Source organism: Vulpes lagopus, chromosome 1 (genome assembly GCF_018345385.1).
Source record: "Vulpes lagopus strain Blue_001 chromosome 1, ASM1834538v1, whole genome shotgun sequence".
Taxonomy (NCBI): domain Eukaryota; kingdom Metazoa; phylum Chordata; class Mammalia; order Carnivora; family Canidae; genus Vulpes; species Vulpes lagopus.
The window spans coordinates 154,518,821-154,534,307 of record NC_054824.1 but is presented as its reverse complement, the minus strand read 5'-3'; the positions used below and the strand labels follow the sequence as shown (position 1 = coordinate 154,534,307).

Here is a 15,487-nt window from a genome sequence, read left to right as displayed (position 1 = left end):
CAAATCAAAACCACAATGAGATACAACCTCACACCAGTGAGAATGGCTAAAATTAACAAGTCAGGAATCAACATGTTGGCAAGGTTTGGGAGAAAGGGCAACGTCTTAAGACTGCTGGTGGGAGTGCAAGATGTTGCAGCCACTCTGGAAAACAGTAGGGAAATTACTCAAAAAGTTGAAAATAGAGTTACCCTATAATCCAGCAATTGCACTACTAGGTGTTTATCTCAGAAATGCAAATGTAGTGATCTAAAATGGCACCTGCAATCCATGTTTACAGCAGCAGTGTCCACAATAGCCAAACTATGGAAAGAGCCCAGATATCCATCAACACATGAATAGATAAAGAAGATGTATACATGCACACACACGTACACACACACACACACACACACAAAATGTAATACTGCTCAGCATAAAAAAAAGAAATACTATTTGCAATGATTTGGATGGAACTAGCGGGTATTTGCTAGCAAAATAAGTCAGAGAAAGACAATGGTATGTTCTCACTCATGTGGAATTTAAGAAACAAAACAGAGAATCATAGAGGAAGGGAGGGAAAAATAAAACAAGACAAAATCAGAGAGGGAGTCAAACCATATAATAGACTCTTAGTCATAGGAAATAAACTGAGGGTCATTGGATGAAAGGGGGGTTGGGGGAGATGGGGTCCCTGGGTGATGAACATTAAGGAGGGCATGTGATACAGTGAGCACTGGGTGTTAATATGAGACTGATGACTCACTGAATTCCTCCTCTGAAACTAATAATATACTATATGTTAATTAATTAATTTAAAGAATAAAATGAAGCGCCAGGAAAATTGTATGACTAGTATCCTGATAGATATTTATACATTTGAAATTTAGTTGTTCTAACTGAAGTACAGACCTGGACCTCATTTTGCACAATCACAAACTTAACATGCTTTTTACATTTTGAAACCTATTCAGAACAAAAATCAAGAAGAATGTGCAACATAGACCTTCCATTACCTTCCAATCCTAAAATATTTACTGTTTGACCCTTTATGGAAAGAAAAAGTTTGTTGATCTCTGGTATAGATGTATTTTCTATCTAGTTTTGACCATGATAAAAGAGTATTTGTCACAGAGTCATAGCACTGCATTTATTCAGAAATCCTAAAACTATTTATTGATACTCCTTATGTGCAAGTGGCTACATTTGCAGGATATATGCTGGTTGTCAGAGAGTTTATTTTAGTACGAGGTGTAGGTTTTTATTTTTTTTAAGGATTTATTTGAGAGAAAGAGAGAGAGCCAGGAGTGAGGGAGGGGCAGAGGACAAGGGAGAAGCAGGCTCCCTGCTGAGCAGAGAGCCTGAGGTGGGGCTGGATCCCAGGATCCCGGGATCATGACCTGAGCTGAAGGCAGATGCTTAACTGACTAAGCCACCCAGCACCTGCATCCTTACAGAAAGTACTAAGAAGGGTTTCAAAAAAGTATGGGAGGGGGGTCATTGAAGGCTTTTTTGGATAAGTGATTTTAATCTAACTTTGAAGAGTGAATCCACCAATTGGAAGGATGGGCAGGAGCTGGGCAAGAACTGAGAGGCACTTGTGGCCCTGAAATGGATCCTTTCTTATACCAATGACTAATGGAGAATCAGCTAAATCAATTTCTAAAGGATAATAAATTAGAGAGAGAGTAGTATCAGAAATGGATTAGGAACTTGCAGTTATTGTGTTGTCCCAGATGAATCTAAGGTATAGCTAGGTTTGAGAACCATGGCACTAGGTTGATGCAGGCCCTTTGGGGTCCTCTGCCAGTGGCCTCTTCTCATCTCTTTTGTCTCTTTGATGGAAATAAAAACTAAAGTTTGCACCTAGTGTAGAGCTATGGTTCTGAGGAGCATGTGATAAAATTTTGAGTCTGTATATCTTTCTTCAGGGTGATGTGTTGGCTGGCCAACTCTTTCCTCAGGGGTAAGGGCCTTTGTCTGCCTACTGTCCCCTCATTCCCTGTCCCTCCCCTTGGCCATGCCAGAGACTGTGAATGTCAGTTACTGATATTTTTTAGCTCACTTGGTGGTTGCTAACTGCTCCCTCAGAGAGCCATCAGCAGGGTAAACAAAGAGGAAGGAGGGTTACCAATGAAATCCAAAAAGTTGGGCACTCTTCAGGTGGAAAATGTGCAGCCAATCATGTGGCCTCTTTTGGGGCAGGAGATGTTTTGGGAGATGGGAGAGCAAACCAGATGTGACTTTTTCCAAGTGGAATCCCAGGCCTCAGACTGCAGTTCTCTGTGATTGGGAAGCTGCTGTCGGTGCATGTGAGTAGCCTTGGCAACAGTGATGCTCACTTGTGTTTTCTAGGCCTCACTCCTCTGGGATGGTTCTGAGCTAGGTGACCTGCCAGTGTTCCTTCCTAATGACTGTTTCATCTGCAGGGCGAACTCTGTTGGAGAAGTTGTTCAGCCAGCAGGAGAACGGGCCTCCAGAAGAAGCAGAGAAGTTTTGCTCCCGGATTATTGCTATGGGCCTTCTACTTCCTTTCAGTGACTGCTTCAGGGAACCCTGTGATCGAAATGCCCAATCAAGTTCAGCTCCATTTGATGTAAGTAGGAACATTTACTTCTCTGTCTGTGAGGCAGATTGCAGTAAAAAAAGCAACTGTGAAGTGTGTGCCCAATCACTCTATAATTTAAAAGCCAACATGTGATGCAAGCTATTCTCTCCTCCACCACTCAGCAGCTAAGCATGTCGGTGTCTACGCTTTCCTTGAATAATCTTAAGTATATTGGCCAAACCTCCTTTTCTTAACAGATGGCCACACTCTTGACAGTTTTCCAGCCTGTTTTAATCAGTGATGATTTTAAAGTGGCTATAATTTAGGACTGCTGACTTTGCTGGTTGTGGACATTACTTCAGAAGCAGTACCATAGGGCTAGAGCTTTGTTCCCTGTAGGCCTTTGGTTTCCATGGGCACCTAGAACACTATTTCAGTGCGATCATAGCTCATCTGTTATTAACTATTGGTATGAAGCAGCGCTGTCTGCTTCTTCCCTAGCTCCCATTCACCAAGAGAATAGTGATTATTGCAGAGCAGTAATCCAAAAGGCATATAATTCCTAATGAATATCAGCACAGCTGGATTATCATTTTCAAGCCAGGTTGTTGCTAATCTTTCTCAGGTATGTGGTACATGTGTGATATTGGTAGTTGTGTTGAGTCTGCATCTAAAACCCAGATATAGGGGATCTCTGGGTGGTTCAGCAGTTTAGTGCCTGCCTTCAGCAGGGTCTGATCCTGGAGTCCTGGGATTGAGTCCCATGTAGAGCTCCCTGCATGGAGCCTGCTTCTCCCTCTGCCTGTGTCTCTGCCATTCTCTCTCTCTCTCTCTGTGTCTGTATATGTGTCTCACGAATAAGTAAATAAAATCTTAAAAAAAAATAAAACCCAGATATATAAGAATTCTTCTGTATGATTTTCTCAATAAAAATTGAAGGTCTAGTTGGCTCACTTGTGTGGAGCCCAGTATTTATAAGGCAGAGTAATGGGTTCTCAACCATATGGGTTAGTTGCAGTTGTTCTTTGCTTCTGACTATACCCTTCTTCTGTGCCTTCAGTATATGTACTATTGACCAATGAATGAGACACTGGTGAATTTTGAAAGACGATGAGTCCCAACTGAGATTGAGGTATAATAGTAAATAATAATATGTCTATGTGTCCTGTATTTCTTCCTCCTCTTCTTCATACATTATGACCTATGTTCTTCCTTGATCTCCCTTCAGTATTAGAATTAATCACAGAAAATATTGTGAGATCTTCTTGATACTTCTTCCTATGTGAAAGAAGTTTCCTCAGTGACTTGTGAAAGTTGCTTAAGATCTTTTTATTTATTTAAGTATTTTAAAATGACATAGATAATTACTGCTAGGTAGATCTTTCTCTTCTGTAGGAAGAACTGGACAATTTAAATTTTTTCCTTTTTTATTTTTCCTTTGTGTGTGTGTGTGTGTGTGTGTGAGAGAGAGAGAGAGAGAGAGAGAGAGAGATGTATGTGTTATTATAGACACAGGACCTGGGGACTGTGTTGTGCTAAAAGTGTTGTAGAGCTATATTCTAGAAAATATATCAATTTGCAATTTGGAATTAAAATCAATGTGGTATAGACAAAGGAAGACCCTAGGCATGTCTAAAGCTTGCCTTTTGATTGAAACTATTCCCAAGTTGATTGCATTTTCTTCTCTTAAAGTTTAGATGTAAACAGTTTTATCATTCAAAAAATGTGAAATTGAAATAAATGAAAAGAATAGAGTAATTTTATACCTTCTTTTTTTAAAAAAAATCACTGAACTGGCTGCTTCTTATCTCCCACCTCTTGTGTTAGAGTAGTAACTCCTTCCATCATTTACTATTTGGAAGACAGTTGGGTGTGGCATGAAGAGGGAAAAGCAAACAACAAATAAAATTCCTTAATATGGTAGGAAATAATTTCATCAGATTGAGGAATTTGTTTCCTCCAACTTTATAGGTTTGCATTTTCTCCTTTCTTTGTTGGCTCTGTAGTATATCTCTACTCCCTCTGCCAAACTAAACACAAAACAAATATGAAATTAAAGGCCCTGTAGTAAGAAATGTTACTCCATATACCTAAGCAGCAGTTCAGTCACAGAACTGTGCATTTGCTGTACGTGTAGTTAAGGATTTTCTTCAAAACTCAGAAGAAGTAGCATTACAAGGAGTTATGTAGACTGAAGTATTGGTGGAATGGGGAGGAATGCATTTATTTGTATGGAGATAAGTTTCTGATAATTAGTGTCTCTGCTGATTTCCAGAAAATTGCTGTTGGGAGGATTTCTAACCAGAAATTCTCTTGAGGACAGTTGCCTTCGAGACAGAGCACCATATGGGACTAAACTCATAACTGGCATTCTTCCCACCCCCAACTTTGTTCCCTTCTCTGAGAGCATTTAGTCCACTCCCCCTTCTCCTCTCTCCATTTATACACATAACTAAAGTAGCAAAGGGTTTTGATTTAGGGGTCTTACTGATCCAGTTTATGGCTTAGCCTTCTTCATTCAACCCTTTTGATTTTAGTTCCATGTTAGGTCATTCATTTTTGGGGCCTAACATTTTGCTTTAGAAATGCTATAGAAAATATGAAAGGACTTGACATTTTCTCTTCATCTTTTAACTTGGTTAAAGTTTCAAGAACCCTAAAAGGCAAAGAGCTGTGAGTGATAATGTTAATTCATTCACAAATACTGACTACATTCTGTAGGCAGTGTTGCATTATGAGGAAGAGAAATGAGATTTTTTTTTTTTGAGAAATAGTTTTCTGTTCTCCTGAAATTTGTATCCTTATCACAGTCGGGAGAGACACATAAAAACCAAAAACCAAAACATCAATAATAAATAAGAGCATAGATCATGAATTTCCATCAGATTGTAATAAATGCTATAAAGGAAATAAACCCTAGTAATATGATAGGGTGAATGTAGAGGAGGCCTCACTAAGGATCCATGATGGGAGGTCTGAAGGAAGGTCATTCTATGAAGTTACTTGGCAAATACAAAGGGCCTGGGGAGAGCATAGGCATGACCTAATCAAGGCACAGCTTGAGTGCCTATGTAGCTGAAGTTTCACGGGAGGAGGGCAGAAAGGACCTGGGGCTGGAATATGTAAGTCTTGAAGGCTATGGAAGGAAATTTTTTTTTTTTAAGTAGGAGATTTTGGAAGGTTTTGTGCAGGGAAAGAACATACTTTACATGGATGACTCAGTCTGGTCTTTGGGTAATGGAATAGAAGGGTGGAAGTAGAAGCAGGAACACCAGGTGGGTGACTGTAGTAGTGGAGTGAGGGACAGTGGCAGTAGCTTGAGGTGGGATGCTGATGAGAGTTAGAGAAGAGTTCTTAGGTGTGGGACAGATTCTGGAGGCAGAACTGATGGGACTTCCAGTGAGTTGGGAAGTCAACTACAACTTCTTGGTTTTTGATTTTATTTTATTTTTTTATTTTTATTTTTTTGGTTTTTGATTTTAAATAGCTGTGTGGATGGTTGTGACATTTATTGAAATGGAAAGGACAAGTCCATTTTAGGAGGAAAATATTGTAAGGATATACTTTTCTTGAGTAAAATTCTGTTAATTTAGAAACTAATACTGAGCATATAAGCTGACAAACATAAACTTTTGATTTTTGCTTGTGGAATGATGTTGACTTTATTAGCCAATCAAAATTAGGGCCATGATACTCAAAGACATTTCAGCCATCAGAAGGGTTGGTCGCCCTTTCTTTGCATTGCCATGTCTTCATAACAGAAAGAAAGATTGGGCTCCTTTAAGGGCATAATAACATTGTCCATTATCTTTTTCCATTTCCATTACTAATCTGGGGACCCAAAAGCTATCACCTTACTTCGTATTCTCTGGTAGTATGCTCACATTTGCCTCTTGCTTTGTTTGTTTCTTTTCGTTTTATATCTCAGAATTCTAAGCTAGATCATTTCTTTTTCTTTTTTTTTAAGCTAGATCATTTCTAATAAGAGAAAACACACGCATAATAAAACTGCTTAGTAGATTGTATTGTTTAGTTGTAAGTCAAGTTATTTCTTGTGATGAGGAAAGACTTTTTTCTTTTTGAAGTCTGTTCTAGTCATTTCTCAAGTGTGAGGAAAAATATCTCTCCTGAAAAGGTTTACTGTAAATCCTTAGAAATAGCAAAACCTTTGTTATTATGACACACAGTTGACCCTTGAACAACATGAAGTTTAGGGTCGCCAACCCCCTACACAGTAAAAAATCCACATATAACTTTTGACTTCTCCCAAATTTAACTACTAATGACCTACTGTTGATTGGAAGCCTTACCAATAGCACCAACAGTCGATTAACACATTTTATATATGTATTGCATGTTGTATTCTTACAACAAAGTAAGGTAGAGAAAATGTTAAGAAAATCATAAGGAAGGAAAATACATTTACTATACTATAAAAAAATCCACATATAAGTGAACCCACATAGTCCAAACCTGAGTTATTCAAGACTCAACTTTAATTTGCATTTTTGGGTCACTGCCCTGCTACCTGTGAATAAGATATTGCTAATCCTCACCCTGTGGCTGACCACAGGCCCATGCTCATTGTCTGTTAGGTGTGAGATGGAGATTATTTTGCAAGAGTAGGTCCAGTATATAGTCCCTTAAGATTCATTTTCTCTTGAATACTTTTTTTTTTTTTAAAGACTTTAATTTACTTATTTGAGAGAGAGAGAGGTAGAGCATGGGTGGGAGGAGGGGCAGAGAGAGAGGGACAAGCAGACTCTCCAATGATCCAGGATCCCAATCTGTGCTCAATCCCAGGACCCTGAGATCATGATCTGAACCGAAGTTGGACACTTAACTGACTGAGCTACACAAACACCCCTTCTTTTGAATACTTTTATTCATATTGGTTTTTCTGGGTCATATTCATCAGTGGCTGTTGTCCAGCAAATTACAGTTATTTCACATAATTTTTGATTATCCATTAATAAGCTCTTCTAGGGTTTCTTCAGTCATCACTGTGTTAGATATCACAATATCTCTTTATAATATGAAAAATCAAGCCCAAAGATTTTGGCTGGAGTAGATGATTATACCTACTTAATCCTTTAGAACTGATTCTATCTATCTATCTATCTATCTATCTATCTATCTATCTATCTATCATCTATCTATCTAGAAAGATTTATTTCTTGAGAGAGAAAGGGAGAGCATGGGGGAGGGGAAAGGGTAGAGACAGTCTCAAGCAGACTCTGTGCTGAGTGTAGAGCCACTCAGGGCACTATTATAACCCCGAGATCACAACCTGAGCAGAGACTCAGGGTGGCCTGCTCAACTGACTGAGCCACCCAGGCACCCCTAGAACTGATTTTAAATGTCTTTCTAGTAAAACATTTTTGGATGCTGGGCTTTTTTGGGGTTGGCAGATTTGCTAATTTTACTAAATATGCAGTGGTCCCTATGCTTACCAGATGGATGGGAGTTTCTTGCTATGTATATAAATAGACATAAGTTTAGATGAGTGCATTAGCAGGGCCAGAATTAGCGAGAAGAAGACATAAAAGTCTAGGCTAAAAGGAATAAAGGAAACCTGATCCTGAACCTGTTGGAAAAATAATTCATTAATCAAAACCAATAGTGGTCTCGACCAGAAAACTAATGGAATGTACTCTGCTCACTGTCACCAATAGCCAGAATGAAGACTTAAGTGAATAGAAATGATCATTTGTATTGGAATCCAACTTTTTTCCAGAGTAGGAAGAACACTTGGATGCTATGTAGTGAAGCCCACACGCATCTTTTACTGAGAAGCAAAAAGAGCCATGACACAGCTTTCAGCTCTAAGAGCACGTACACACACACACTCACACGATCATATGATCATACAACACATATATATATTACTGCTCTACTTTTATTCTTGAAACATTGTTTTTTTTTTTTTTAATTTTATTTATTTATTCATGAGAGACAGGGAAAGAGGCAGAGGCACAGGCAGAGGAAGAAGTAGGCTCCATGCAGGGAGCCCGATATAGGACTCGATCCCGGATCTCGAGGATCAGGCCCCGGGCTGAAGGTGGTGCTAAACTGCTGAGCTACTCCGGCTATCCCTACTCTTGAAACATTGTGTAGAGTATTAACTCTCAGGAAGTTTTTACCTGTGATATTAAAATTGTACTTAATTTTCAAACCAGCTTTTTAAATTATTTTAGCTGAACATTTCTTTTCCTTGCAGACTTATCTAATCTTAACATAGGAGTCAGTAGTAAATAGATTTCATTTACTGATTCATTTTGTAGGCACATTTTACATCTATTCCATACTCAGGTAATCATTGCCTAAACTCATGAGAAGTGGGGTGACAACAATAGGTTGGAAACTATAATCCTTTCTCTCAGTTTTATTCTAGTTTTTGTTTGTTTAATTTTAAGGACTTAAGGGATGTCTAAGATACTACATTTGCCTCTTAAAAAGCAGTTCTGCTCCTCACCTGGCCCCTCCACTCCAGTCCTACCCCAGCCTGGTTCTCCTTATTCTTGTTTTTCTGGTTTTGACTTTGATATTTTTAAGTTTGCTGATTCAGTTTGGTTAGCAACATTGCTATTGTCTTTGGGCTGTCACAGATTAGGATTTAGGTATTTCTCAACACTTCCCCTCCCCATTCCTTCAGTATAGTTAATAAATCTTCTAACTTCCCTTTAATAATTCTCCCTTTAACCTTAACTTATATGCTTCAGGTTATTTTGCTGTTGTCTCATCAATTCAGATAATGTCTGCTGCAGTCCCACCCACCTTATACAATTAGGCTGTCGCCTTCCCCTCTACCTAGTTTAAACCTCAACTGTTCTAGCTTAAACCAAGAGTACATTGATCCTAAAGTATATTTTTAAGGTTAAGTTTTAATTTAATTTATTTTTATTTTTAAAAAAGATTTTATTTATTCATGAGAGAGAGGCAGAGACATAGGCAGAGGGAGAAGCAGGCTCTTCACAGGGAGCCCAGAGTGGGACTCGATCCCCAGACCCGGGATCACACCCTGAACCAAAGGCAGATGCTCAACCATTGAGCCACCCAGGAGTCCCTTAATTTTTAATTTTAGTTTAAGAGTTGAAAACCTATGGACACATTACGACTATTGCCCTGCGGAGCCAATAGTGTGCTCTAATTTTATTTCTTTCTTAATACCCCAATATCACAGCCCCCAGATCCCTCAAACAGGGATGTTCCTGGGGTTAAGTTCCAATGGATTCTGTTATTTTAAGAAACAATCACTTGCTTAAAAGTGATATTTAGTTCAGTGTAGTTCAGTTTACATTGGATTTATCCCTTTTTTATACAGGGAGCCCTCATCTAGTACAACAAAGTTTTTGATTGCCTTTTATTTTATTTTGGGAGAAGAAACCTATACCTTTCTTTCTTTTTTCCTCTATATTCTCAATATCTTTGAGTTTGTACCTCATTCTTACCATTTAGTGGAGTTCTGTCAATTTTTCTTGAAGACTACTGCTGTTGTCTGAATATTTGTGTCCAAAATTCATAGATTGGAATCCTTAGGTCCAAAGTGATGTTGTTTGAAGGTGAGGCCTTTGGAAGGTTGACTGGATCATGAGGATGGAGTCCTCATGAATGGGGGATTCCATACAGCTGTCTCTCCTACCATGTCAGGGTATGGTGAGAAGGTACCAGCAATGAACTGAGAAGAAGGCTCTCACCAGATAAAGAGATCATGTTGGTTCCTTGATCTTGTACTTCCAAGCTCCAGAACTGTGAGAAATAAATTCTGCTAATAAATTCTGTTTATAAGCCACCCAAACTGTGATATTTTGTTATAGCAGCCTTAATGGACTAAGATACCTACTAGCTTCCTCTTCTAATTTAGATCAGGTTCTTGATATGTAATTATGATTTCTACTTGTTTTTTTTTTTCAGCTCCTCTCTTTTCTCTTGCCCTGCCCCTACTGGGGACAGATAAATGAAAAAAAAAAAAAAAAAGAAAAAAAAGAAAAAAAGAAAGAAAAGCTTTTATTCTCAACTGATTTATAGCCACTTTAGAAAAATAAGATATGCAAAGAAATTATTAGACTATGGTGGTTGAAGAGGGTTCTGTAGTCAGACTGTCCTGGATTTGAGTGCTGGATTTCCCACTTACTGTGTTAACTTAGGTAAATGGCTTAGTGTCTCAAAATTTGTTTCTTCTGTAAAATGAGCAGTGATGTAGTAAGTTTCTAAATAAGAAGAAGGTATGAATACAAGTAAAGCATTTTGCACCTTATGGGGCAGGGCATGCAGTTAGTGTTCAATGTATGTTAACTGTTACCACAAATCATAATCAAATTTGGAGTTTAGTGGAGAAATGTATAGCGGGGGGAGCAAAGGAGAGGATTAATGTGTCTCTTTGGTACCTCAGGAGATAACTTTTGGGGTGAGACTCAAGAGTGTACTTGGAATTGGTTGCGGGGATCAGCCAGATACAGAGAAGTCTATGTGTGAGGTATACAGATGTAGGTGACTACAGTTTGTAATTATTCTGGAGTATAAATTGGGAGAATGATAAGTGGGAGGAGGACAAACATAAAAACAAGGATATTTATGTCACTTTGGAGATATTTTTAGTATATGTGCTGCTGAAGCAAGCGCTCCTTGGGGATATTTGTAAATAATTTTTTAGGAGTTAAGCTATAAACAGATTGGCATTTATAAAAAAATCATTCTGGTGGCAGAGTGGAGAATGAAGAAATGTAAAATTTAGTGTCTGGGTGATCAGTAAAAATGCCTAAACTCAAACAGGCAGTGCAGATGGAAGGATATAGCTATGGGGAATATATAGAATTTAGAATTGACAGGACTTGTCATTTGATTAGGTATTGGGAAGTAAAGGAGTAGATGATTTCTTTGGTTTCTGATTGGCACCTCTGGGTGGATGATGATACTCCACAAAGAGGCGGAATATTAATAAAGGAATAAGTTTTAGGGAAGATAATAATTCGTGGACATCTAGAATGTGTGGTTATTTGGGACATGATGGTTGGCAATTCCCAGAGGGTGAAGGAGCTGATGTTACTAGCATCACCATTGTTGCTTAAAAGATAAACAGATGTAGTAAATTTAAGACAGAGAGTAATTAAGATTAAAATTCTTAAGGACAGTGAAGAATAGGTGTGTACTGGGAGGGGATTCATGAGAGGCCAGAAGATACTGGGATTTAAGAATTCAGAGGTGAAGCTGTTCTATTGATTCCAAAGTCCAGTCTGTGGAATGCAATGTGCATTGTCATTGGAATTGAGGCTTTGATGGTATTGGTTTGGATTCAGTGTCTCACCAAATTGTGGAGGAGTAGGTATTGAGGTGCAGACACAGGACCAGGCCATATAGTCCTCCAGGAGTAGAAGTCCCTGTGGAGTTTAGTCAGTTTTTGCATTAAGAGTGGATGATGATACTACTGCTTGATACGGATTTCAAAGATGCAGAGGATTTTGCACAGAATGAACAAGGAATATTCTCTAGATGATTATGGAGGGCTATATTACAAGGCCATGTTACACTGAACTTTTAGTTCAGTTCTTACTTGCTTGATTTATCACATCAACCTTTTTAATTACCTTCTTGCATCTGCCCATTACTGGTCTCCAGTCTGGTCTCCTTATGCTTTCCTAGGAATTCATTGTTGGAGCCATGTTCCTTTCCAGATATATATGGCAATGTCTGAAGACATTTTTGGTTGCCACAGTGGGGGAGGGCTGCAGCTGGCATCTTCCCTCCTCCACGAGGGATTTCCCAGTACAAAATGCCAATAGTTGAGAAACACTGCAATGTATATCCTGCATAAAGCCTTTAGTGGTTTCTCTATCAGAGTGAAGTACCAGTTCCTTGGACTTCCGTGATTTGCCTCTTGCCTTCACCTCTTCCATGTTTTTCTAGCTCACGATGCACTTCCTTTCTGTTCCTCCAAATTTTGTCTTTTATGATGCTGAAGTGCTATCAGTTTCACAATTGTCTATACGTTCTCTCATCTCTGGAGCTCTGTGAGTACTACTGCTTCTGTTCCCCAACTATTATTATCCAGTTAAGTTCTACTTTTTATTTTTTTAAATAGAATGATGTTCAGAGATCCCTCTGAGATACCTTCTTTAACCAGGTCTCTGTCGAAAGGTCTGCTGTTAATCTGATATCTCTCCCCATATAAGTTAGCAATCTCTTGTTTTGGGCTGCTTTTAGGATTTTCTCTTTATCTCTGAAATTTGCAAGATTCACTATTATATTTCGAGGTGTTGATTGTTTTTTTTCTTTATTTTAGGGAGGTCTTCTCTGTCTCTTGGATATGTATGCCTATTGCCTTTCCAGATTAGGGAAATTCTCAGCTATGATTAGTTTAATCATACTTTCTGGTCCTTCCTCTGTCCGCATGTCCTCTGGAATCCCAATAAGATGAATATTATTCTTTTTCAAACTATCCCTTAATGTCCAAAGTCTCTCTTCATGGGCTCTTAGTTGTTTTTCTCTTCCTCAGTTTTCTTCCTTTCCATCAACTTGTCTTCTATGTCACTCACTCCTTATTCTGCCTCATTAACCCTAGCTGTTAGAACATCCAGTTTAGACTGTATCTTAATTAAAGTATTTGTATTTTGCTCTGATTAGATCTGCATTCTGCAGAAAGAGACTCTTCAGAGTCTTCTATGCTTTTTTCAAGAGCCACCAGTAATTTTTAAATTTTAATCCTGAATTGTATCTCTGACATCTTACTTAAAGCCATATCCATTAGATCTGTGGCAGAGAGTATTACTTCTGGATATTTCTTTTGTCGAGATTCTTCCTTCTAGTCATTTTGTCCAGTGCAGAATAGCTGTATGAGTCAGCAGGGTCAAAAATATCAAGCACAATCGAAGTAAAATACATTCTAGACAATACCAAAGAGTTCAGGGGCCAGAAATAAAAGGGGGGGAAAACAGACAATGAAAGTGAAAAAGAAAAAATGGAGGGGAGGCAGAGGTGGTGGAGAGAGAATATAGTCTCAGAGATTGGACCAAGATGGTGATCATCTGGTTCTCAGTGTATTTTGGTGTGTACGTTAGAAGGCGGTAAATTCTAAATTTATGTTAAGAACCAAAACTTACATAGAGAGATGACAACAACAACAACAAAAAGAAAAACATGAAGAAAAAAGAGGGGGGCAGAGTGGATAGGAAGATAGAATATAATCTCACAGAGTGGACCAGCATGGTGCACCACTTGGTTCTGAATCTATTTTGGTATATAGTTTAGAAGGTACTAAATTCCAGAAATGTGAAACAAATCAAAACAGAAAATCCAAAATACCCCCCAAACTTAAATGTATCTACAAAAATTAAATTGAATACATTGAAAGGAAGCCAAAAATGAAGAATTTATCTATGACATGTAATTATAAAAAATATGAAAGTCAAAAAGGAAAAAACTTAAAAATGAAGTTTTGATAGAATATTGCAGTTAAGACATGAAAACGATAGAATATGGGAATTTTTTACCCTGAACAATAAACAAATCTTAAGGAAAAAAGTCTCGATTTCTATATACTATTTCCCCTCAGTCCTGGAGGTTTCCAGTACTATTTGATCAGTAGACTTGCTGTTTGCTTGTTCTTCCAGCTGGTCTTCTGGGGGATGGGCCTGTTGCACTGATTTTCAGTTGTCTCGGCCAGGGTGGAGATGCCCTGTCCCTTGCCTGGTGGTCAGGCTCCATGTTAGCTGTTTGCCCTGTAAGGTCTTTGTTCCTTGGAGGCTGAGCTTCTGCAGGTTGAAAGGAGAAAAAAAAATGGTGGCAGCCAGATCTCCAGCCTCTAAGCCAAAACCTCCCAGCCTGTAGCTACCTGTGGTTTCTTTGTCTGCACTGCCTCAGATCCCTCTGGGGTCAGTCATGGGGGCAATGACTCATACAATTTGAAAGGTAACAGGTGGTGTGAGAGGTTTCCCAGTCTTTTTTTTTTTTTTTAAAGATTTTATTTATTTGTTCATGAGAGACACACACACACACAGAGGCAGAGACACAGGCAGAGGGAAAAGCAGGCTCCACGCAGGGAGCCCGATGCGGGACTCGATCCCGGGACTCCAGGATCACACCCTGGGCCAAAGGCAGGCGCTAAACTGCTGAGCCACCCAGGCGTCCCAGGTTTCCCAGTCTTACGTAGTCACGAGCTCTACCTCTCCTGGAGGAAGTGCAGCATAGCTTGCTTCTATCTGCTGCTGGGTGGTGGGTTGGAGAATGTTCACCTGCTCTAGTGCTACCCAGTCTGCCTCTCTTGGAAGATTGCTGCATTCCAGTCCTTTATTGGGACCGGGATGGATGGTGTTTTGCGGTTTATGGCACAGGTTGAGCTTTCTCCGGGGTGCCCCTGTTCTTTCTGTGCCTCTGGGAATACTGAGACCTCACTGCCCCTCCTGTGATTCTGCCCTGTTTCTCCACTAAGCATTTTTCAGACAGGGAATACTGCCTCAGGAGCAGATTTCTAAAGGACCTGATAGTGCACCCGAAAGCTGTATTAGTTTCCCCCAGCAGGCTTGCAAAGGCTCCCTCCTCCAGCCATATATCTTCTGATATATCCCCTCCCTTTCTCTTCTCTGGACTCCTACTTTGCAAAAAGCATTGACTTTTCTCCCTGTAGCACCCATTGATTCTTTCTTTATATCTCAGGTTGAATTCATAGATTTTTCACAATGGTTTGAAATTTATCTGGCTAAATTTGGGAGACCAGATGAAAGGAGGACCCCTGCTCTTCCTCCATCTTGCCTAAAATCTGTATTTAATAATTTTTTTTTAAATTCTACTTATTTATTTGAGAGAGAGAGAGAGAGAGAGAAGCAGAGGGGGAGAAAGAGAGAGAGAGAGAGAGATCATGAACTGGGGGGAGTAGCCCCCAACTGAGCAGGGAGGCCAATGGTGGGATCAATCCCAGCTCCTTGAGATTATAACCTGAGCTGAAGGCAGACACCCAACCCACTGGAC

At 39.3% G+C, this 15,487-nt stretch overlaps 1 protein-coding gene across 2 annotated transcripts in view; it reads left to right on the top strand.

The window, feature by feature from the left end:
• Positions 1-15,487, top strand: part of FMN2 (formin 2) — a 369,098-nt gene that overhangs the window by 36,674 nt on the left and 316,937 nt on the right. For both annotated transcript variants that reach the window (XM_041773384.1, XM_041773378.1), the window contains exon 2: positions 2,409-2,575. In XM_041773384.1, coding sequence (XP_041629318.1) covers positions 2,409-2,575 — 167 coding nt within the window. The remainder of the gene's footprint in view (positions 1-2,408; positions 2,576-15,487) is intronic.